Source organism: Loxodonta africana, chromosome 3, assembly GCF_030014295.1.
Source record: "Loxodonta africana isolate mLoxAfr1 chromosome 3, mLoxAfr1.hap2, whole genome shotgun sequence".
Classification (NCBI taxonomy): Eukaryota; Metazoa; Chordata; class Mammalia; order Proboscidea; family Elephantidae; genus Loxodonta; species Loxodonta africana.
In genome coordinates, this window is record NC_087344.1 from 60,713,218 (window position 1) to 60,733,591 (window position 20,374).

The 20,374-nt window shown below is 43.1% G+C and overlaps 1 protein-coding gene across 2 annotated transcripts in view; it reads left to right on the forward strand.

Moving 5' to 3' along the window:
• MACO1 (macoilin 1) overlaps window positions 1-19,146 on the forward strand; it is a 65,996-nt gene extending 46,850 nt beyond the window's left edge. For both annotated transcript variants that reach the window (XM_064281488.1, XM_064281489.1), the window contains 5 exons: window positions 5,774-5,932; window positions 7,579-7,761; window positions 9,975-10,095; window positions 12,539-12,713; window positions 17,465-19,146. In XM_064281488.1, the coding sequence (XP_064137558.1) occupies window positions 5,774-5,932; window positions 7,579-7,761; window positions 9,975-10,095; window positions 12,539-12,713; window positions 17,465-17,667 (841 nt within the window). In that variant the 3' untranslated portion in view covers window positions 17,668-19,146. The remainder of the gene's footprint in view (window positions 1-5,773; window positions 5,933-7,578; window positions 7,762-9,974; window positions 10,096-12,538; window positions 12,714-17,464) is intronic.
• The last annotated feature ends 1,228 nt before the right edge of the window (window positions 19,147-20,374 follow it).

Below are 20,374 nucleotides of genomic sequence, written 5' to 3' on the forward strand. Positions count from 1 at the left end.
AAAAGGTTTAAGTATACCATTGAAAAAAGTAGCAGTTATATGTTGAATAAACACCATAACACTTGACTGGCTTGATTCAGTCCAATTTACTAATTCGCATAATTCTTTTAAAACTCATGACATACGTTTTCTATTGAGCAAATGCAAAATTTGAGATAGATCTTAGAAAACAGGATTTTATAGTACATGCGTCTAGTGGAATATCACGCAGCAATTAAATTGTTTATGAGGAACGTCTTATGGCACGGGGAAGTGTTTACATGTAGACTGTAGATGGTACTCTCTCACCAGTATTAAATATTTTTACATGTGTGGAGAAGGAGAGAAAGAAAAAAGACGTGTGGCAAAGAAGTACACCAGGTGAATAGTGATTCTGTCTGGATGAAAGAATTATGAGTTATTTTTATTCTTTGTAATTTTCTGTGGCATCCCAATTTTTATACTGACTGGGTATCACTTTTGTAATAAAAAATAAATCCAGCGAGGAATTGTAAATCATTTTACTGCCTACCTCAGTAGAGATTTAAAACATAAAGTGAACATTCAAGGTTAAATTAATGCTTTCCATAGAGAGACAATGAAAAATCGCCCATCGTGAATTCAAAAAATGGGCGAGAATTTACCATTTAGCACACGTGCAGGGTTCAGTGTGAAACTAGGGGATGCTGGTGTTAACTCACAGGTTTGCTGAAGCTGTTTGGGAAAGCAGTAATTCTGGTATTTACAGAATTAATGGTAGCAGTCAGGGAAAATCCTGAAGCATTTTAGTTCTATGTCTTGTGTGATTATTTTATTTTTAAATAAACCTTTTTTTTTAATTGTGGTGGAACACATACTAAAGTGTACAAGTCTTAAGTGTACAATTTATGAATTTCCGTGAAGTGACCATATCCCTGTAGCCACTTCATTTTACTTTTGTTGTATGTGCTGCTATTTATCCTTTACAGAATTTTCATGGAATTTCTACATAAAAATATATTGTTGTTTAGTGCCCCTTGGTCTTTAGAGGTGACACCTGCTTTAGATATATTGCACTTTTTGCCCTCCTAAGTGTGTTAGCACTTTGGATTTTGAGATTTTTTTGAGGAACTCTAAAATTTCACTCAGAATAAATCCTGTGATTCTTAGTTTATGCTAAGAGAATTTTGCTTTTATAGATTTAAAAATGGGGAAAAAAAAAGTACTAACTGCAAAATTATTGACATCTGGCCTCTGCAGATTTAATTTTTCTTTGTTTCCAGCTGCAGCATCTTTTGCCCCAGTAGGCTGCTGGCGTGAACTTTTTTCCTGTGGATCTGCATGCGATACGGTTTAGTTTGCCCGTCTGAAGAAGCATATCAGCGGCCGTTTGTCAAATGTATCAGACCCAGAAACCCTAAACCACGCTGGGAGAGACTTTAGAGATCGTTGGTCTCAGATGGGGAAACTGAGGCCCGGGAAAGTACAGGCTGTACGCGTCTTGGAGTTGGCACCAGAGCTGAGTCTAGAACCCTGACTCTAAACCTCTTCTCTAAACCATACTGAGTCCCTATTCTCAGCTAAAAACTCACTTTTCCTACTAAAAGTGTGATCTGAAGGCTGTGAAATCGACTTCTCAAGAAAGAAATTACCTAACGTGTTTTCCAGCCAAAATTCTTCATGGGGATAACCTGACAGCATTGACCTGTTTCAGCATAGATCTCTTGGGTTACTCGGGTGAATGAGGGGCGGTGTGGTGATGGCGTAAGTGCCGGTCTGTAATTATTGAGAGCAGTTCCGAGAGCACCTCCAACTGGAAGAACCCTGGCAATGGGGAAAGTGTGGTGTGGTGTTGACTTGTGACCCTTCCCTGGGGAGCGAGCTATGTCAGGGACCCGGCAGCGCTGCTAGAACACAAGGTCTGTAGTCTGTGTGCCCAGGTGCGGGTCAGGGGAACTGGCCGCTACACTTGGGAGATGGCCATTAGTGTTTCATGATTTTTGTTTATTGAGATTTTTCCCCCTTAAGTTGGCTAAAGGTAGGTAGATAAACCTGATTTTTGGTGTTCTAAGGGAGGCCAAGCGACATATATCGAGTATGTGTTGGATACTATGCTGTTGTGTGCTGTCAAGTCGAATCCAACTCACAGAGACCCTGCGGGACAGACTAGAACTGCCCCACAGGGTTTCCAGAGCTGTAATCTTCACGGAAGCAAACTGCCGCGTCTTTCTTGTGTGGAATGGCTCGTGGGTTGGAATCACTGACCTTTCCATTCGCAACTGTAATCTGTACGGAAGCAGACTGCCGCCTCTTGTGTGGAATGGCTCGTGGGTTGGAATCACTGACCTTTCCATTCGCAGCTGTAATCTGTACAGAAGCAGACTGCCACGTCTTTCTTGTGTGGAATGGCTTGTGGGTTGGAATCACTGACCTTTCCATTGGCAGCTGTAATCTGTACGGAAGCAGACTGCCGCCTCTTGTGTGGAATGGCTCGTGGGTTGGAATCACTGACCTTTCCATTGGCAGCTGTAATCTGTACGGAAGCAGACTGCCGCATCTTGTGTAGAATGGCTCGTGGGTTGGAATCACTGACCTTTCCATTCGCAGCTGTAATCTGTACGGAAGCAGACTGCCGCGTCTTTCTTGTGTGGAATGGCTCGTGGTTTGGAATCACTGACCTTTCCATTCGCAGCTGTAATCTGTACGGAAGCAGACTGCCGCGTCTTGTGTGGAATGGCTCGTGGGTTGGAATCATTGACCTTTCCATTCGCAGCTGTAATCTGTACAGAAGCAGACTGCCACGTCTTTCTTGTGTGGAATGGCTCGTGGGTTGGAATCACTGACCTTTCCATTCGCAGCTGTAATCTGTACAGAAGCAGACTGCCACGTCTTTCTTGTGTGGAATGGCTTGTGGATTGGAATCACTGACCTTTCCATTCGCAGCTGTAATCTGTACGGAAGCAGACTGCCACGTCTTTCTTGTGTGGAATGGCTCGTGGGTTGGAATCACTGACCTTTCCATTGGCAGCTGTAATCTGTACGGAAGCAGACTGCCGCGTCTTTCTTGTGTGGAATGGCTCGTGGGTTGGAATCACTGACCTTTCCATTCGCAGCTGTAATGTAATCTTCACGGAAGCAGACTGCCACGTCTTTCTTGTGTGGAATGGCTCGTGGGTTGGAATCACTGACCTTTCCATTGGCAGCTGTAATCTGTACGGAAGCAGACTGCCGCGTCTTTCTTGTGTGGAATGGCTCGTGGGTTGGAATCACTGACCTTTCCATTCGCAGCTGTAATCTGTACGGAAGCAGACTGCCACGTCTTTCTTGTGTGGAATGGCTTGTGGGTTGGAATCACTGACCTTTCCATTCGCAGCTGTAATCTTCACGGAAGCAGACTGCCGCGTCTTGTGTGGAATGGCTTGTGGGTTGGAATCACTGATCTTTCCATTCGCAGCTGTAATCTGTACGGAAGCAGACTGCCACGTCTTTCTTGTGTGGAATGGCTCGTGGGTTGGAATCACTGACCTTTCCATTCGCAGCTGTAATCTGTACGGAAGCAGACTGCCACGTCTTTCTTGTGTGGAATGGCTCGTGGGTTGGAATCACTGACCTTTCCATTCGCAGCTGTAATCTGTACGGAAGCAGACTGCCACGTCTTTCTTGTGTGGAATGGCTCGTGGGTTGGAATCACTGACCTTTCCATTCGCAGCTGTAATCTGTACAGAAGCAGACTGCCACGTCTTTCTTGTGTGGAATGGCTCGTGGGTTGGAATCACTGACCTTTCCATTCGCAGCTGTAATCTGTACGGAAGCAGACTGCCACGTCTTTCTTGTGTGGAATGGCTCGTGGGTTGGAATCACTGACCTTTCCATTCGCAGCTGTAATCTGTACGGAAGCAGACTGCCCCGTCTTTCTTGTGTGGAATGGCTCATGGGTTGGAATCACTGACCTTTCCATTCGCAGCTGAGTGCTTAACCACTGCACTACCAGGGCTCCTTGAGGCCTTAGGAATTTAAAAAACCAGTTGCTGCCGAGTCGGCAGCTACATGGCCACCCCCTGGGTTTCAGAGCAGAACTGTGCTCCACAGGGTTTTCAGTGGCTGACGTTTTGGAAGTAGATCACCAGTCTTTTCTTCTGAGAGGCCCTAGCCCCCACCCCAGAAAAAAACTCCAACCTTTCGGTTAGCAGCTGAGTGTGTGAACTGTTTGCACCACCCAGGGACTCCCGTGGAGATTTAGTGCTTAATAAAACATGTTTGTGAGGACTTACCCTGTGGAGCTGACAGTTCCAAAGAGCGATCCTCCCCTCCTAGAAACCTTAGTTCTTTTGCTATACTGCATTAGTGACATGCACAGGTCTCATCAGACCAAGCAAACTGACTCTTACCTACCTACCTGGGAGTTCGCACCCTGATGGGAAAGCATCTTCTAAGCCTCACATGGCAGCCATCCTGGGCCTGACCTTCAGTGCCACCCCCTGCAGTCCTGTCTACCAGACTCATCCTATCCTTTCTCCCTTTGCCCTCAGTACAAGTCCCCCTCTGAGGCCAGACTGATCTCTCTGTCCCCAAATATCAATGGCTGTTCCTGCCTTTAAGCTTTTGAGCATGTTTTCCCCCTCGTTTAGAATGCCTCCCCCTCCCCTTCCTCTTCAAATACTGTGCAACCTTCAGGGCCCAACTCAGTTCCCATCTTCTCTGCAAAGCCTTTGCCAGTCACCTTAGACCATGTTGTTCTCTCCCCTGAACTCATGTAACACTCCCACCTGTACTGTGGTACGTACAGTTCAGCCTCGTGGTGAAGGGGTGGACTGTGGAGCTAGACTGCCTGTGTGACACTGGCTGTAACTTTTCCAGACCCAGATTCCTCCTCTGTAAAATAGAGATGATAACCGTGCTTAGCCCATAGTTGAGCAGATTAAATGAGTTAATACAGTTAGAGCCTAGAGAACAGTGCCTGGCCCCTCAGTTCTTATTAAATGTTATAGTACTCCTGCTTGTCTTCCTTGTGGTGGTGTTTCATCATTTTAAATATCTATTTCTTGGCCCCTTGTGAAATTGTAAAGTCCTCCCATGAAGAAAGGGACTTGATTTTACACTTTTTATTGACCCTTTTCAGTACTACCTGTGCATATAATAGGTTCCAAATACACATTGCTAAAATGAAATCTCTTACTGCACAGAAGAAAATAGATGGAACAGAAGGCATTGAAAAGAAAAGACGAGCTTCCGTTCACAGATGGAGTTTTCTTATCATTCTTAGAGCATGTAATTTGCTCCTTTGGTTGTTGTTGTTGAAATCTAACGAGTCTCCCACAGTCACCAGAAGTGTGAGCAAGCACTTAGCAAGGATGCTTACAGTCTCAGGAGGTTGTTTCAGACCCCGTTTTCTTCTTGGCCAATAGGGGGAGGAGATCTCAGGCAGTAGATTCTGGAAAATTCACCAGTAGGAAGGGGACCTTCGCCTTCAACCATACTCCCTCTGCCTTCACCTCCATTATTAGTAATTCGGATACTCACAAACACCATGTCCACCTATCAGTGTTCAAACATTTGCGGGAAATCAGAAGTCACCCCCTAGTGGTAAGAGGTTGGGACCCAGGTGAATAAAAATAAAAAAAAAAATTAAATTAAAAAAAGAAAGGTGAATGGGCTCAATAAAAAGTTAATTGCAGATAGGATTCCTGGTGATGGCAGGAGCTGCCAGAGGGGTCTCTGCCAGCCATCCAGCAGCCGGGACCTCAGCCAGAGTCTCCCACAGATCCCTGTGGGTGACCTCTCCGTGACGAAAACGCTGCGTTTCTCCTTCTCCTAGGCTGGAACAAGACATTAAAAAGTTAAAGGCTGACCTGCAGGCCAGCAGGCAAGTGGAACAGGAGCTCCGCAGTCAGATTAGCTCCCTCTCGAGCACCGAGCGCGGGATCCGCTCAGAAATGGGCCAGCTCCGGCAGGAGAACGAGCTGCTGCAGAACAAGTACGTGTTCCTTTCAGGCTGTGGGCCGTTTGCTGAGTGCCTCACTGTTTCTCTTGTTTCCAGGGATTGGAGCACAAGATGCAGTGTGACAAAGGGCTTCTTTACCTAGTAGAACGGTTTTTAAGATGTTTAAAATATTTAATTTAGTACTCCATTAGAAATATGTATAAAACCTGTTGCTGTTGAATCGATTCCAACTCATAGCGATCCTATAGGACAGAGTAGTACTGCCCCATAGGTTTCCAGGGAGTAGCTGGTGGATTTGAACTGCTGACCTTTTGGTTAGCAGCCAAGCTCTTAACCACTGTGCCACCAGGGCTCCTGACAAACATATATGTACAAATGTATATAAAATCTACAAAAACTTACTTTCATTACAACAAAAGCAGTTTATTATTTTGTCTTCTCTCATTTAATAACTTCTGTTTAAAATAAGTTATTGAGCTTTCGTAATAGTATAAGTAAAATTGACAAGAAGTAGTTCTGTCAAAATTTGAAAATCTTGCACCTTCGAGTGAAGGTTTCCAGAGGACTAAACTGTATTTGCTTTGATTTCCAGAACTAAAAAATGATTTTGAGCTTTGATAGATTTTATTTGAAAAGGCAGGCTAAAAGCCAGCTCTTCTGTATGAATTCTTTTAAGCTTTCCATTAACTATTCTGGAATGACTTCTTGACTCAATGTGGGTCTGTCCTTTTTTTGTTTGTTTAAGCAGTGTGTCTGTGGCAGTGATGACTGTTACAGGCTCTGGGCTTTCTGGGTTTTCCGTGTTGAAAGAAAAGTCGTTCAGCATGTAACTCAAAGCTAGAATGTTACAGACAAATAATCTTGCCATTGCTTCTTACCAACTCTGGTGATGGCTCTAGCATTGGTACACAGAGAACGTCCCAATGATAAGCTCACATCACGTGGATGTGTAAAACTGGGAATGGTGGTAGGCAGGGAAGGCAATATGGCTGCAATTTTTATCTGAAGTGAAGCATACTGTGATCTAACTAAGAGAGCTATTTTGGGATGCTCTGAGAAAACGTCTCACAGCTGGAAAGCAGAGGCTGCAGTGGGCACCAGCATAACTGTATTCAGGATACCCTCCTGCCCCTTGTTGCCAGTGTCTGTAGGACTGGACCCATTAGTAGGTTCTTGGTAGGAGTGAAATTCCTTCTGTGCACTACCTAATGTGTTCTGGGGCACTAGAAGTAGTTTGTGTTTTATCCTATTTTGTGGGCTGCTCTCTGTAGATCACTTACCTTAACAGGGTAGGGGCCAGGTCTGATTCTGTACCTGGTAAGTCAGCTTGTTTATTGTTGTGTAAACCCGTTGCCTTCAAATCAATTCCAACTCATGACGACCCTACAGAACAGAGTAGAACCACCCCGTAGGGTTTTCAAGGAGTGGCTGGTGGATTCGAACGGCTGACCTTTTGGTTAGCAGCAGAGTTCTTAACCACCAGCGCTCCATCATTGGTATTTAGGAGTTGTTAAACAACAATGACAACGTGTTTTCCCTGAGCACTGTGGGAATTGACATTTATGGTATGTTGTTCAAACCTATTTACCTGACCTTAAAATGATAAAAGCCATGTTTCTCCAGGACATACAGGGGCATTTCTAATGGTAAAACTCTATATAACGATCATTTCCTTATAGGCTACATAATGCTGTGCAGATGAAGCAAAAAGACAAGCAGAATATCAGCCAACTGGAGAAAAAGCTAAAAGCTGAGCAGGAAGCGCGAAGCTTCGTAGAAAAGCAGTTAATGGAGGAGAAAAAAAGGAAGAAGTTAGAAGAAGCCACTGCTGCCCGGGCTGTCGCATTGGCTGCTGCGTCTAGGTACGCTTGTATCACCCTCCACGAGTGGCCTTCCTTGTACTCAGTAAGACACAGCGAGTTGGATACCTTGGGCAGGATTGAAAATACAGCGATCATACACAGATGGATTGTTTCTAAGCGCTGTTTTGTTAGCTGGCTTCAACTCCATCTGTGCAGCCTTGCACTCTCTTACAGCAACTTCATCCCTCAGTGACCTCATCTATGACGTGGGCCTAGCGAATTGCCTTGCCTTCCAGATTCGGGAGCCAAAGCGCTGCTGATGAAAGCATTCCAGTCACTTTCTCTAAGACCAATGATGACTTAAATGCCTTAAGAGAATTTGATTTAGGAAAAGATTGGTTTCATCTGAAGTTTTTTCCCCCTTTATACAACTACAGTTACTCTCTACTTTAGGTATATGTTTCTGCAGTCTGACTTAAAGCAGTAGAAAGGTAAAATCTTGGTTGCCTAAGTACTGTACTTACTGACTGCTCATGTCTTTGTTGGGTATCAGCAGACTGTCAAATGAGCTGGTAAACATAAGTGTCTATTAGAAAACATTAAATTTGTGGAGTGACGAAAACGTGGGGACCGCTTCCTAAACCATTGAAGAGCAGTCCTGTATAGCAAGTATTCCAAAAATGAATCCGCAGATGCCATCTGAATTCCAGTAAGGAGAGAAGATAGTTAAAATAAGCCTTTTTATTTTGGGGGGTCTCTACTTCACTTTATCGCTTTTTCTTTGGGTTTTTGGACAAGTGAAGTCCATTTGTATGGTGGGGGTCAGTTATGGGCTTGCAGATGCACAATGAGGATTAATTACTATTATTTATTTCATTTTTCATTTCCATCCTAATTTGTATCTGTGTGGTATAATTCCTCTGTAATTCTTCCTTGAGTTTTGCTTTGTTGTATTAAACAAGTAATTTCCGTGCCAACCTTTGGCATGCTGACAGCCTTCTTTTTGATTCTGGCACTTGGAGAATAATTGGTGAATCATCAGTTCACCTTTTAGGAAACAACAGCAAAAGAAAACTCTTTCTCCTTGTGTGATTCTGCCTTGCCCTCAGAAGACTGTACCTCAGGTGGCGGGGCTCACTTGCCCTATCAGCAGCTACACAATCACAAGACGTTGACAATCCCACCTAGGATGTGGGCTTCTTTGTTTGTTTTTAAGGATTTGTAGTTTTAAGCTTTTCTGAAACACATTCACAGGAAATTTTCCTGGACAGTCATCTGGTTTGTCCTGGGCTGTCTTTAATTCACGTACCACCTGCCCTTTTTAAAAACCCGCTAAGGAGGAATAGTAGGTCCTTAACCATATTGTTTAGTGTCTCATATGCCTGAGAGTCAGTAAATTTGGGTCAGCGTCTACCCTAAGTCTCTTTGGCTTCCAGGTAAGCTTATTTGGTTTGATCTTATCCTTGGATGCTTCTTGCTTGCCATCACTAATGGTAGAGGCTGTCTTCATTGTTGAGGAGATCTCAGGCATTAAGCCTCTCCCTGGACCTCCCATTTTGGTAGGCAGAGAACACCTACTTTCTACATTGGATTTTCTGAAACCTTAGTAGTTAAATAGCTCCGGACTGGCCACTGCTATCCCCTTTTTCAGCTGTTGTTAGTACAGTCCTGAGAAGCAGCCTAATGCTGCTCTTTTTTCTTCTTTTTCTTTGTGCTACAGGCTCATGGCAACTTAGTGACCAAGGAAAGCTGACATTCCCAATGCATAGCCTCTCAAAAGTGAAAAAAAAAAAAAAATTTAGCTCACTGCCCCCTGCTGGAGACAGCATATGTTTGGACGAGCATATGTTCTTGCTCAGCTTTGTGTGGTTTGTCTTAAGTTACCTGGCCTGGTGGAAACCTTGCTGGCTTGGGATGCTGGCAAACCTCTGCCAATCTATAAGCTAGGTGACCTTGTACTAGTATTACATCTGTCTCACCTTAGTTTTCTTATCTGGAAAATGGGATAGTACACCTTACCCCATAAAAAAAAAATATAAAGACTGAATAAGGCAGTATAGGCAAAATACCTAGCTTGGTGCCTGGCTTGTGTTAAGACACCTAGTAAATAATTATTATAGATCATTGTTGAATTTATCAAAGAACAGAGAATGAACAGACTGGGTTAAAAGCTAAAACCAAACCGTGGAGCATAAGAGAAATGTGACCCCTGCAATGTGAGTAAGCCTATAGTCCTTTAAATCCCTTTATTTCCTTCTGATTTTTTCCAAAAGGGGGGAGTGCACCGAGACCTTGCGGAATCGGATCAGAGAACTAGAAGCAGAGGGCAAGAAGCTAACAATGGACATGAAGGTGAAAGAAGACCAGATCAGAGAACTAGAACTGAAAGTTCAGGTACTGTGGTGAAGGGAGGGTGGGCAAAAGACTTTCCTCTCATTTGAATTCCTCTTTTATACTAGATTGGTGCTCTGTGTTGCAGTGTGGAGATGGTGCCTTTTGGTCCAAGCCAAATCCCATCGCACCTGAAAAGCTCTGTGACAAAAAGATTTAAAGCACTAATCTTGCCCAGCTTATTTCAAGTCACATTTAATATACCCCAGTTCTAATACAAACCAGCAATGTTGACGATGCTTTGACGTGTTTCATACCAGGATCTGGCTTACTGTGAATTCCTTCCATTTTTTCAGGTTAGGTAGGCCAGATGAGTGTCTTTCAGAACTTATGCATCTCTTCTTAGCCCTAACCTACTCAATCCACGGCCAAGGAACTGCCCCTCGTGGATGGCTCTGCGCCTTGCAGATTGTGGTTCTCAGCAGTGCTCGAAGAAGAAAGGTGCCGCTGCTGTGGATATAGCTAGTCTTTTGGGCTTGTTTACCTTAGCCAGGTACTTGGCATTGGCTCTTCAAAGGGACATTTAAAACCAATGTCATACATTATGAAGTATAGTAATATTGAACCATGTGGTACTGGTAAGGAAATTACTGGTAGGTCAGTGCAGTAGAGGAAGTGACTTGGAAACAAAGCCTAAAGCATGTAGTAAAGACAGCATCAGAAATAGATGGCAGAGTGAGGCTTCGTCGGTGAGAGGCTGTGGAAAAGCCGGGTAACTGGAAGGAAGAAACTAAAATTAGAAGCTCATTTCATGCCACACACAAAAAGAAATTCCGGATGAAGAGTTGAATACAGGAATAAAAACAAAACAAAACGTAAAAAAAAAAAAAACACCAGGTGGAAATATAGTAGAATTTGATCTTGAAGCAAGAAAAGACTTTCTAGACACAAAGCAATGGAAGAAATCCCAAAGGGAAAAAAATAAATGAAAAGTAAAGTTGATTGGGGAGGATACAGATGGTGCAAAAAATATAATAAATTAAGGAATTAATATTTTCAGTATATAAATAGCTCACAAAAATTGCTAAGAAAAACTTACATATACAGAAAAACAGGCAAAGGACAGGAACAAATAACCCACAGAAGAAATGCAGGTGACTAATAACATAAGAACATGTCCTCTTCAGGCATCGAAGACATGCAGATTAAAATTAGGTATCATTTTTCTCTTTTGAAATTAGCAAAGATGTTCTTAAATGATAATATTAATCTTGGTGAGCAATGAAATAGGCCTTATACATTACTGGTGGAAGTGTAACTTTCTGGAAAAGGTCATGTACTTTTTAAAGATTTTTGATGGACAAGCTGTTCCCCCCCCAAAAAAAAATTTCCCCTTTTAAGAATCTAGCTTACAGTAAATATTTAAAAATCTGATCAATGATCGATGTACAAAGATGAAGATGTTCATTATAGTGGTATATATAAATGCAAAATCGGAAACAGTCTTAACAATGGAGATTCTTTCATCATGGTATACGTATTACTGTGAATATTATGCAGCATTAAAAATTGTATTTTGAAAAAATACTTGAGGTGATAGAAATTTTCTAAAAGCTATATACAAAATTGTACACACGGTGTTACGCTAAAAGACACACATACATAGTAAAAAGACTAAAAAAATATATCAAATTTTTCGCAGTGTTATTTGGGTTTTGGGATCATGGGTGATTTTTTTTTTTCCTGCGAACTCTTCTGAATTTCTAAATTCTCTGTAATGTTTGGATTTCTGTCTTAAAATTTTTTTTTCAAATATCCGTGTACATATTTACTGGCTACCCGTTGTTTTAAGTGTGCTTATTCTGCATATGCCCAGTCAAAATTACGAACATTTTTGCAGTTTTAATGTAGGTTGAGCGTAGAGTTTTGACAAATTTGACTACAGCATTACAGCAACATTTATAGCTAACCAGCAAGGAAAAAGTTCTTTGTGGCGCTAAATTAGGCTTGCAAGGAAGTATTTTATATGAAGCCAGAGTCCATTGTTATGTAGACTTACGCCCAGTACAGAGTCAAATAACTTTCTACTGAAATTTTTTGCATGTGAATATCACCATACATTTTTAGGTCTAAATCCACAAAATGCCAGGCTGCTGTGTTCTGGTGGCCAAGTCACTGCCTTCAAGTCATTTCTGACTCATAGGGACCCTGTAGGACCGAGAACTGCCCCATAGGGTTCCAAGGCTATAATCTTTATAAAGGCATACCGCCACATCTTCTCCCGTGGAGCAGCTGGTGAGTTCAAACCACCAACCTTTTGGTTGGCAGTCGAACACTTTAACCACTGCACCACTGGGGCTCCTCAAGTCAATAATAAAAAATAAAAAAAAAAACTTTTTTTTTTTTCCCCCAATAATAGTGGGATTTAATTTCTGATCTCAGGCTAATTCATAGACACCGATGCCAAGACTATCTCATCACATTGCTGTGTTGATGTTATTGATAGGAGCTTCGGAAGTATAAGGAAAATGAGAAGGACACTGAGGTGTTAATGTCAGCCCTCTCAGCCATGCAAGATAAAACACAGCACCTGGAGAACAGTCTGAGCGCAGAGACCAGAATCAAGCTGGACCTCTTCTCTGCACTCGGCGACGCAAAGCGGCAGCTCGAGATTGCCCAAGGTAAGAGAAGAGCAGGCCTGGGTGAGATGGCATGACCAAGAATGGACAGGGAGGCAGAGAGCAAACCTTCCCTTAGAGCTCTGAACCAAAGGGCATTCCTGTTTTCTCTTCAAGTGGTTTGGTAAGTGCCCAGCACTGAAATCTAGAATTCATCACCCTATTTCATTCTGCAAATGTATTTTGAGATGAGAACATGTCAAGTACAGGGCATATAGAGAAGAGTAGGAGCTTCTGTGCTCAAGGAGCTTACAGTGTTGTTAAGGAAATACAGAACTGCGGAGTCATCAAACCGTGCTGTTGTATCAGTATGTACAGGGGCTGTGAGAACAGAGAGGCAGGGGCTAGACCAGTCTGGGGAGTTAGAGAGGTCTGTTTCCCAGGGGAGCTAATATCTGAGCTGGGTCTTGAATGATAAGAAGGAGTTAGTCCAATGAAGAAGCAGTGTGGTGGGAGCTTAGGGGCAGAGAGGCATCTAAATAAAAGAAGCAGCCTGGGCAAGGGCAGGAAGGTTAGGTGGGGCCTGATGCGTTCAGAGCTGCAGCTAGCCCTGCTTGGCAAAATGGTGGGCGAACAGGCTGGAGAGCAGGCCATTCAGTCAGTAGGTATTTACTAGCACTGTAAGAGTCCCTCAGGGTACAGCCCTAGTAGGGACAGACAGTGAACAAGTAAATATATGATATACCAGATGGTAATAGGTACAATGAAGAAAATAAAGCAGTGATGAGGCATGTGTTTGTGTGTAGGGCCACTGCTTTGATAGGGTAAGATCCCTTGAATACGTAGCATTTGAGCAGAGACCCAAAAGAGGAGAATGAGTGAATATCTGAGGAAAATCCCTCAGGCAGAGGGAGTAGGAATAGGCAAGGTGGCCAGTGAGAGCAAGCTTGGTGGCTAGCAGTAGTGTGCATAGTGGCCAGGGGGGTTGTGTGAGGTGGACAGTGGGGCTGTAGCCTGCATGTGAGCAAGGGCCACAGGAATCAGAAATAGCAGGAGCCGGATTCTCTAGGGCCTTGTAGCCTATGGAGATAACTTTGGACTTTACTCTGAGTGACATGGGGAGATTTGGAAAGATTCTGAACCAGAAGTGTGACATGCTCTGATGAAAAGAAATTTGGGATTTGTCCAAAAAATGATTAGTAGCCCCACTGATTAGCCACCAAGAGATTACTGGGAAAAAAGAAAAAATTCAAGCCAAGTTGATTTGGAGAAAAGAAAAGAATACTTCAATTCAGCAGGTACTCACAGAGCATTTACACTTACTGTGGGCAAAGCATTGTTTTAGGAGCTAAGGGAGACAAAGATGATACAAGAGGTAGTCTAGCAGGGGATTTACAAAAGTAGTGATGTGCAAACTGTGTGATCTTAGGGGCCCCTTTACACTTGTAAAATTATTGAGGCCCCCCAAATTTTTTTTAATACCTGTCAATATTTACCTATTAGAGATTAAAACTTAAGTATCAGGCATTGTTTTACATTTAGCAGAGCTCCATCTCTGCTTCTGCATTCAGTCTGTTGAATATCACACATCATGTCGTTTCTGGAAAACTCCACTTACACTCAGGAAAGAACGAGAGTAAAGAAGGCAGGTAGCATCTCAGTATTGTTACGAAAACAGTTTTGACCTGGTGGGCCCTATGACTGCACTTTGACTACTGCTGCACTGGGGTAAGCCATGCAGAAGGGCCTGCTTGAAAGGCCAGAGGAGCGATCGGGGATGGCTTCGTGAAGAAAGGGGCAGGGGGTGGACTTTGAAGGATAAATTCTGAGAGCAGAGAATGGCAGGGAAGAGCATTGTTACCTGAGGGAAGAGTAAGCAAAGAAGGAAAGTGCTGGGAGTGTCCAGGTTTGCAGTGGCCTCATCTGGAAGATGCCAGAGAGTGGGAGATGAGGGGACTGTGAATGAAGCCATACAGTGTATTCCCAAGATTTTCAGGAGGAATGGGGCGATGTGTTCTGACGGTTATTTTGGAAATGTCTTTCCAATAGCAGTAGCAGGGTGAAAGATGGATTTGAAAGGTGAGATTGAGTAGAGGCAGAAGCCAGTTAGGAAGCTCTTACTGTCCTTTATCTGAGAGGTGGTGAGTACGGGTTAAGAGGACGGTCCAGCCAGGTGAGTAAAGGAGAGAAGGGATGCCTGAGAGATCTGTGAAGATAGAGTTACTGGAACCAGGAGGGAGGGCAGAATGGGTTTAAGGGGCGAGAAGAGAGAATGAGTTTGGTTTTAGATGTTTTGATTTGGAGGTGCTTCCCAGACCCCTAGGTGAGAGATGTTCATCAGTCTGCAGAACTGGGGGCCTAAAACCTAGAGAGAGGTCAGAACCTGGGGTGGGGGATTTGGAAGCTATGAGGCCTTAGTGAAGCGTAGGAGTGGCTGGTGGCCCAGGTGATGCAGCAGGAAGAGAAAAGGGGCTGAGAATCAAGCTCCTTTGATGGGAGAGTCTGTGGATGCAGGGAGAGGTATTTAAGAAGGCTCCTGGGAAAACCCAAACCAAAAACCCTGTATCCTGCATTAAAGCGGAACTTCTTACCTTGCACCAGCTTTTTTGCCTGCCTGGCTCAGCACCCTGAGGAGTAACCACCCTCTCTGCCTCGTTCCTGTTCACTTAGGTTTACAGGCTTGAAACAGATTCCCCCCAGCCCCTCCCCAGACTGAAGTACCACCTGTTCTCAATGTAGTCAGGGGGAGCTTGGCTTCCCAGCCCAGACTTTATGCTGCCGCCAGCCCAGGAATCCTCATAAAGTAATAAAGAAGGAAACAGAGCTCTGAGAATGTTTGTATGTTACTGATGAAAATAAATCAAACTTAAATATGCATGGAAAACGATCCAGTGGCTCTAACAGCAGATGCCCTTAGGTATTTTATTCATCTGAGCCTTATTTTGCTCAAAGAGAAGGAGGGTATTCGATGCTTACTTAAAGCTGAGGGGACATGAAGGAAGCGAGAGAGAGCAGTTCCTTTCTGCTGCTCTTTGCTGCTGCCTTCCCCATTGCTTCCCTCCACTGGCATGCTCAGAATATTCTAGTAAGAAACTGAACTTTGTAATTCAAATCAAACCCCTGTTGCTTTTCTCCTTTTACTTTCTACATCATTTGATTCATCCTGGTTCCAAAATGACTTTCATCTCTACTACATACTTTTTAAAAAATGTCACCAAGCTCTCTTACACTGCAAATACGTTACTGTCACCTGTAGGACCCAGGAGCAGTCTCAAATGAGTGTAACTCAAGTGCAATTCCCCCCCACCTTTTTTTTAAGCATTTAAGAAATACTCATAAGTGTTTCTTTCCCTCGGTAGACCAGGGAGCTTCATAGCATGATGAAAATTGCTTGCTCTTTGGAACAAAGTGGTCCTGGATTCAAATCCTGCCTCTATACCTTAAGTGAATGGCTTTGGGCAAGATATATAATTTTCAGAGCCTCAGCTTTTTCATCTTTAAAATGGAGATAATAATATCTGCCTCATTCAATGAACAAATATTTATTGAGTTGAGCAGGGCACTGGGCTGGGCACTAGGGATATAGCAACTGAAAAAACAAAAAATAGACACAGTCTTTGCCCTGGACACAAATCATCACCCAAATAAATACATAAGAGATGGAAGAGCACTAATAGTGCAAACTCTGGAGCCATGCTGATGGGTTTGAATTCTGGTTCTGCTGCTAGCTGTATACCTTGACAAGTCACCCAGCCTCTCATAGGACTGTTGTGTGAAATAAACATGAAGCACTTAGAATAGTGCCTGACACACATGGAGCCCTATGTGAGTGCTAGCTTTTGTAGTTATTGTCACTATTACAAAAAATAAGTAACAGGAAGGGAAGTTTAGGGTGTGTTTAAAGTCTAGGAAGAAAGGAGAATCTAGAATGGAGGACCAGGAAAAGATTTGCTGAGGAAGTAGAAACAGAAACCTCAAGAGAACAGGAAAGAGCGGGGGAAGCACAGAAGGGGAAGGGGGCCCAAGGCAGGCGGGAGCTGGTTGGATCAAGAAACTGAAGTGAGGGAAGGTGTGCTGTGAAGCTGAATAGGATAATGTTAAAATGTCTTTCCAAGTGCAGACTGGGTGGCCCATCCGAGGGGCACTGTGCCAAGAGACTCCCTCCGTGAGGGCAAGGGCGAGTGGTCTGGGTCATGGAGAATCCCCTCAGGGCAGCAGACGTAGAGGTCCTTCTGTTTTCCATGAGAGAACCTCTTGTGTTACTGATACTGAGACCTTGATTGGACCGTATTCCTTGGACTAACAAACACTCAGAGGTAGTCCATCCTCCCAGGAAAAAAAAATTCCAGTTCAAGAGGTGGAGCCACAATTCAAAATCAGCACCACTATGAGACTGTCGTAGGTGACTGCCATGTTTAAACATGGCTCATGGGCTCTTTACTATAGTTACACCTACATGAACAAAATCACTTTTTACCTCTAAACCAGGGGTCAATCAACTACAGAGCTCACAGGCCAAATCGAGCCTGCCACCTGTTCTTGTACCGCTTAGGAACTGAAAATGTAAGAATGGTTTTTACATTTTTCCATGGTTGGAAAACACAAAACTCAACAACAAAGACAGTTTGTGAATGTGACCCGCAAAGCCTAAAATATTTACTCTCTGGCCCTTTACCAGAAAAGTTTGCCTGTCCTCACAAACATCAGGCTGGAGCTGTTCACGTTGACCCGGATCCACTCAGGGATTGTCCCAAGAGGGCATTGTGTTGGGTGAGCTCTCCCTCCTCACTAACAATGAGTCTTTGATCTTCTAGGACAAATCCTTCAGAAAGACCAGGAAATCAAGGACCTAAAACAGAAGATAGCTGAAGTCATGGCCGTCATGCCCAGCATAACGTACAGTGCCGCCACCAGCCCCCTGAGCCCTGTTTCCCCCCATTATTCTTCCAAATTTGTGGAGACCAGCCCCTCTGGACTTGATCCCAATGCCTCTGTTTACCAGCCCCTGAAGAAATGAAGGCCAGCTGTGTGTTTTGCCCAACCATTTGGTTACCAGAAAGCATCGCAAAGGAACGTCTCTGGCAGTCAAGATAAAAAAAAAGTTTATATTGTATTTTGTGGGGACTGTACATGTTGTCATTTTTAAAATGGGGGGGAAGATACCATCCAAGTCTGATTAGAACTGCCCATCAGTTTTTCTTGTAAATTTTTAGAAGACCTCACAGAACTTTGCAGTTTATTTTTCTCGGTCAACACATTAAAACCATTCTTGGATTTCAAGTGGCCAATTTTGCCTTTTATGTATTCTTACATGGTTTCCTCTTGAAGAAAAAAAAAAAGTCAGGGTTTTTGCATCTCAACCCTTAATTTTTGTTTTGTTCTTAAGCAAATAAAACCTGCACATTGGATTCACATAGGATAATGAAAACTTTGAGTTTTTAGAGTGAAAGGGTTAAATAATCTAACACAGCTTTGATTTTATAGCTGCATCAAAGAAGAGGATTATTGATATTACAGAAAACAAAAATTGATTACCCCTCCAAGGACTAGTTCAAGGATCATCATTTCAGCTGAGAGGAGAGACTTAGTGATGAGACTAGCTGTGATAATATAACAGGGGTTGTGTTTTGAAGTATTTCTATTCCCATCGGTGTGGTTAGTCCTAGGAAATTGCTGGCAGCAGTCTTGTTCACAGTGCCTTGGGAACAGACGTTTCAAGAGGAAACTTGATAATTTTAAACTATTTTCCCCCTTTACTATCATCTATCTCCTGTCTATATCAAGCTCACTGCGAATCCTGCCGTAAAGCTGGTGGGTAGCTGGGCTATTCGTTACCACCAAGGTTGTATCTTCTCTGTTGTTTTAATAGAAAGCACCTCAGTGTTCTGTAACTGCCTGGAGTAAAGCACTTTGGGAAGGGAAACTGGGCAGTTTGTGTATGGGAGACTGTAATGGTGGCTACCAAAGCTGCAGTTCTTGGTGGGGTCCCCCCCGCCCCCCGCCAGTTTATTTAACTCTGTTTTCCACTTTTCATCATCTTGTGTTTGACTGTTGAAAAGAAGCTGACTTTCTCAGCTCTTGTGCCAAGGAGAGTTTTTTTTTTTTTTTTTAAGTTTTTAAATCCAAATTGCATAAAGATTTCGTTTCAAATGTATATTCTACATTGGTAGAAAAATGTTTGCACTGGCAACTTTTGGAAGTGTTTAAGAATAGAGTGGGGTGAGGGGAGGGCCTGGGAGAGGGAGGGGCAAATCAAAATTATATGTGGAAACTAGGAAAATTAAGAAACTAAATAGATTGGTTTTGCTTCCTTGTCACGGATTCTGGAAGGACACAGTTCTTCTAAAATTTCCTGTTAATTGGCATGTACGTCTCATTTTAAACCAAATTAAGTAGGACAAGCAAGTCAGTAAAATAGGAGTATTAAAAAGAATCATCATTTTATTCACTGATCTTATTTTGGGATTAAAAAAAAAAAAAAAAAACCTCTAGCTTTGGCCAGGTGTGCATGTTGCTGCCATTTTGCATTTTTGAATCATCTTGTGTAATTGTCACCATGAAAGTGTTACTCAGAATTGTCACAGATTTTTTTTCATCTTTGTGGAAAAACATGGAAAATTGTCACTGACTTTGTGTTGAGGTTCCCCCCATTTTGCTGCCTTTTGGGACACTTTTCTTTAAATACGTGGATTTGGCTGCATTCTTTTTTTTTTTTTTTCCTCCTGTGGGGTTCAAAAGAATAAACATTTTCTTGAAGATAAAACTAGTTTTCTGCCTTTTTAACTTTTCAGGAGGGCACAGCCAGGTAGATTGTTCCAAGTGGGGCTTAGATGCTCACTGTCTTGTTCTCTCGTCATCTCAGCACGCCTTCAGATGGTGGTGCCCCACACAGCTTCAGCCACTTGGCAGAGAGCATACACCGGACTCTGGAGGAATCCATCTTAAGTTGGTTTTATTTCTGTTCTTACTTAAGATATGTTCATCTCTCTGTGTCTCTCTCTCATCTGATTGGTGGAAAGGCTGACTTGTTTTCTGGTACAACCCTATCTGCTATAGATCCTGAACCGAACTTCAAAGTAACTACTTTTCTTGTCCATCTTGGTTTTAGAGGCTTCTTCTGTTTTCATCTGAGAAGCCAGCTGCCTCTCTTGTCCCATGTTTTCCTCTTTTGGCCATTGTTAACAATTGGTCTTGGCTCCAGTTTTGGAAAATTCTGCCCTTTGCACCCCACCCTCTGTCCCTATTGCTGGATAGCCTTTCTGGATCTTGGCCATTAATTCTCTTGCTAGACACACCACACTTAATGCCATGAGCAGATTTCCCCAGGGGAAACGCCTTGGCTTTTGCCTTCGGCTTCCCTGAAAGAATGTGTCTGCCTAAAGCATTCTTATTGGCACATTCTTTTCCACTAAGGAAATCTCCAGTTGTTGTCTTTGTTATTTTAGGCTCATCATAAAGTGGCTCTTAGTACATTATAATTTATTACATGCCATAAAGCAGCGTTTGCCATTCTAGATGGTTAAATATTTACAGATTGCGTGGGCTGAGTGTGTTTTGACTGGCTGAATAACCTCTCTTTATTGACATCTCCCAACTTTATATAAGGAAATAGCTGTCGTACGTCCATTCTGCCTGTGCTAATCTTTCCAAGAGATCCTATAAAATGAGAGAGAATAGCCTTTTTCCTCCCACCCCATTTCCGCATGCTCACCCAGCTGTGTTAA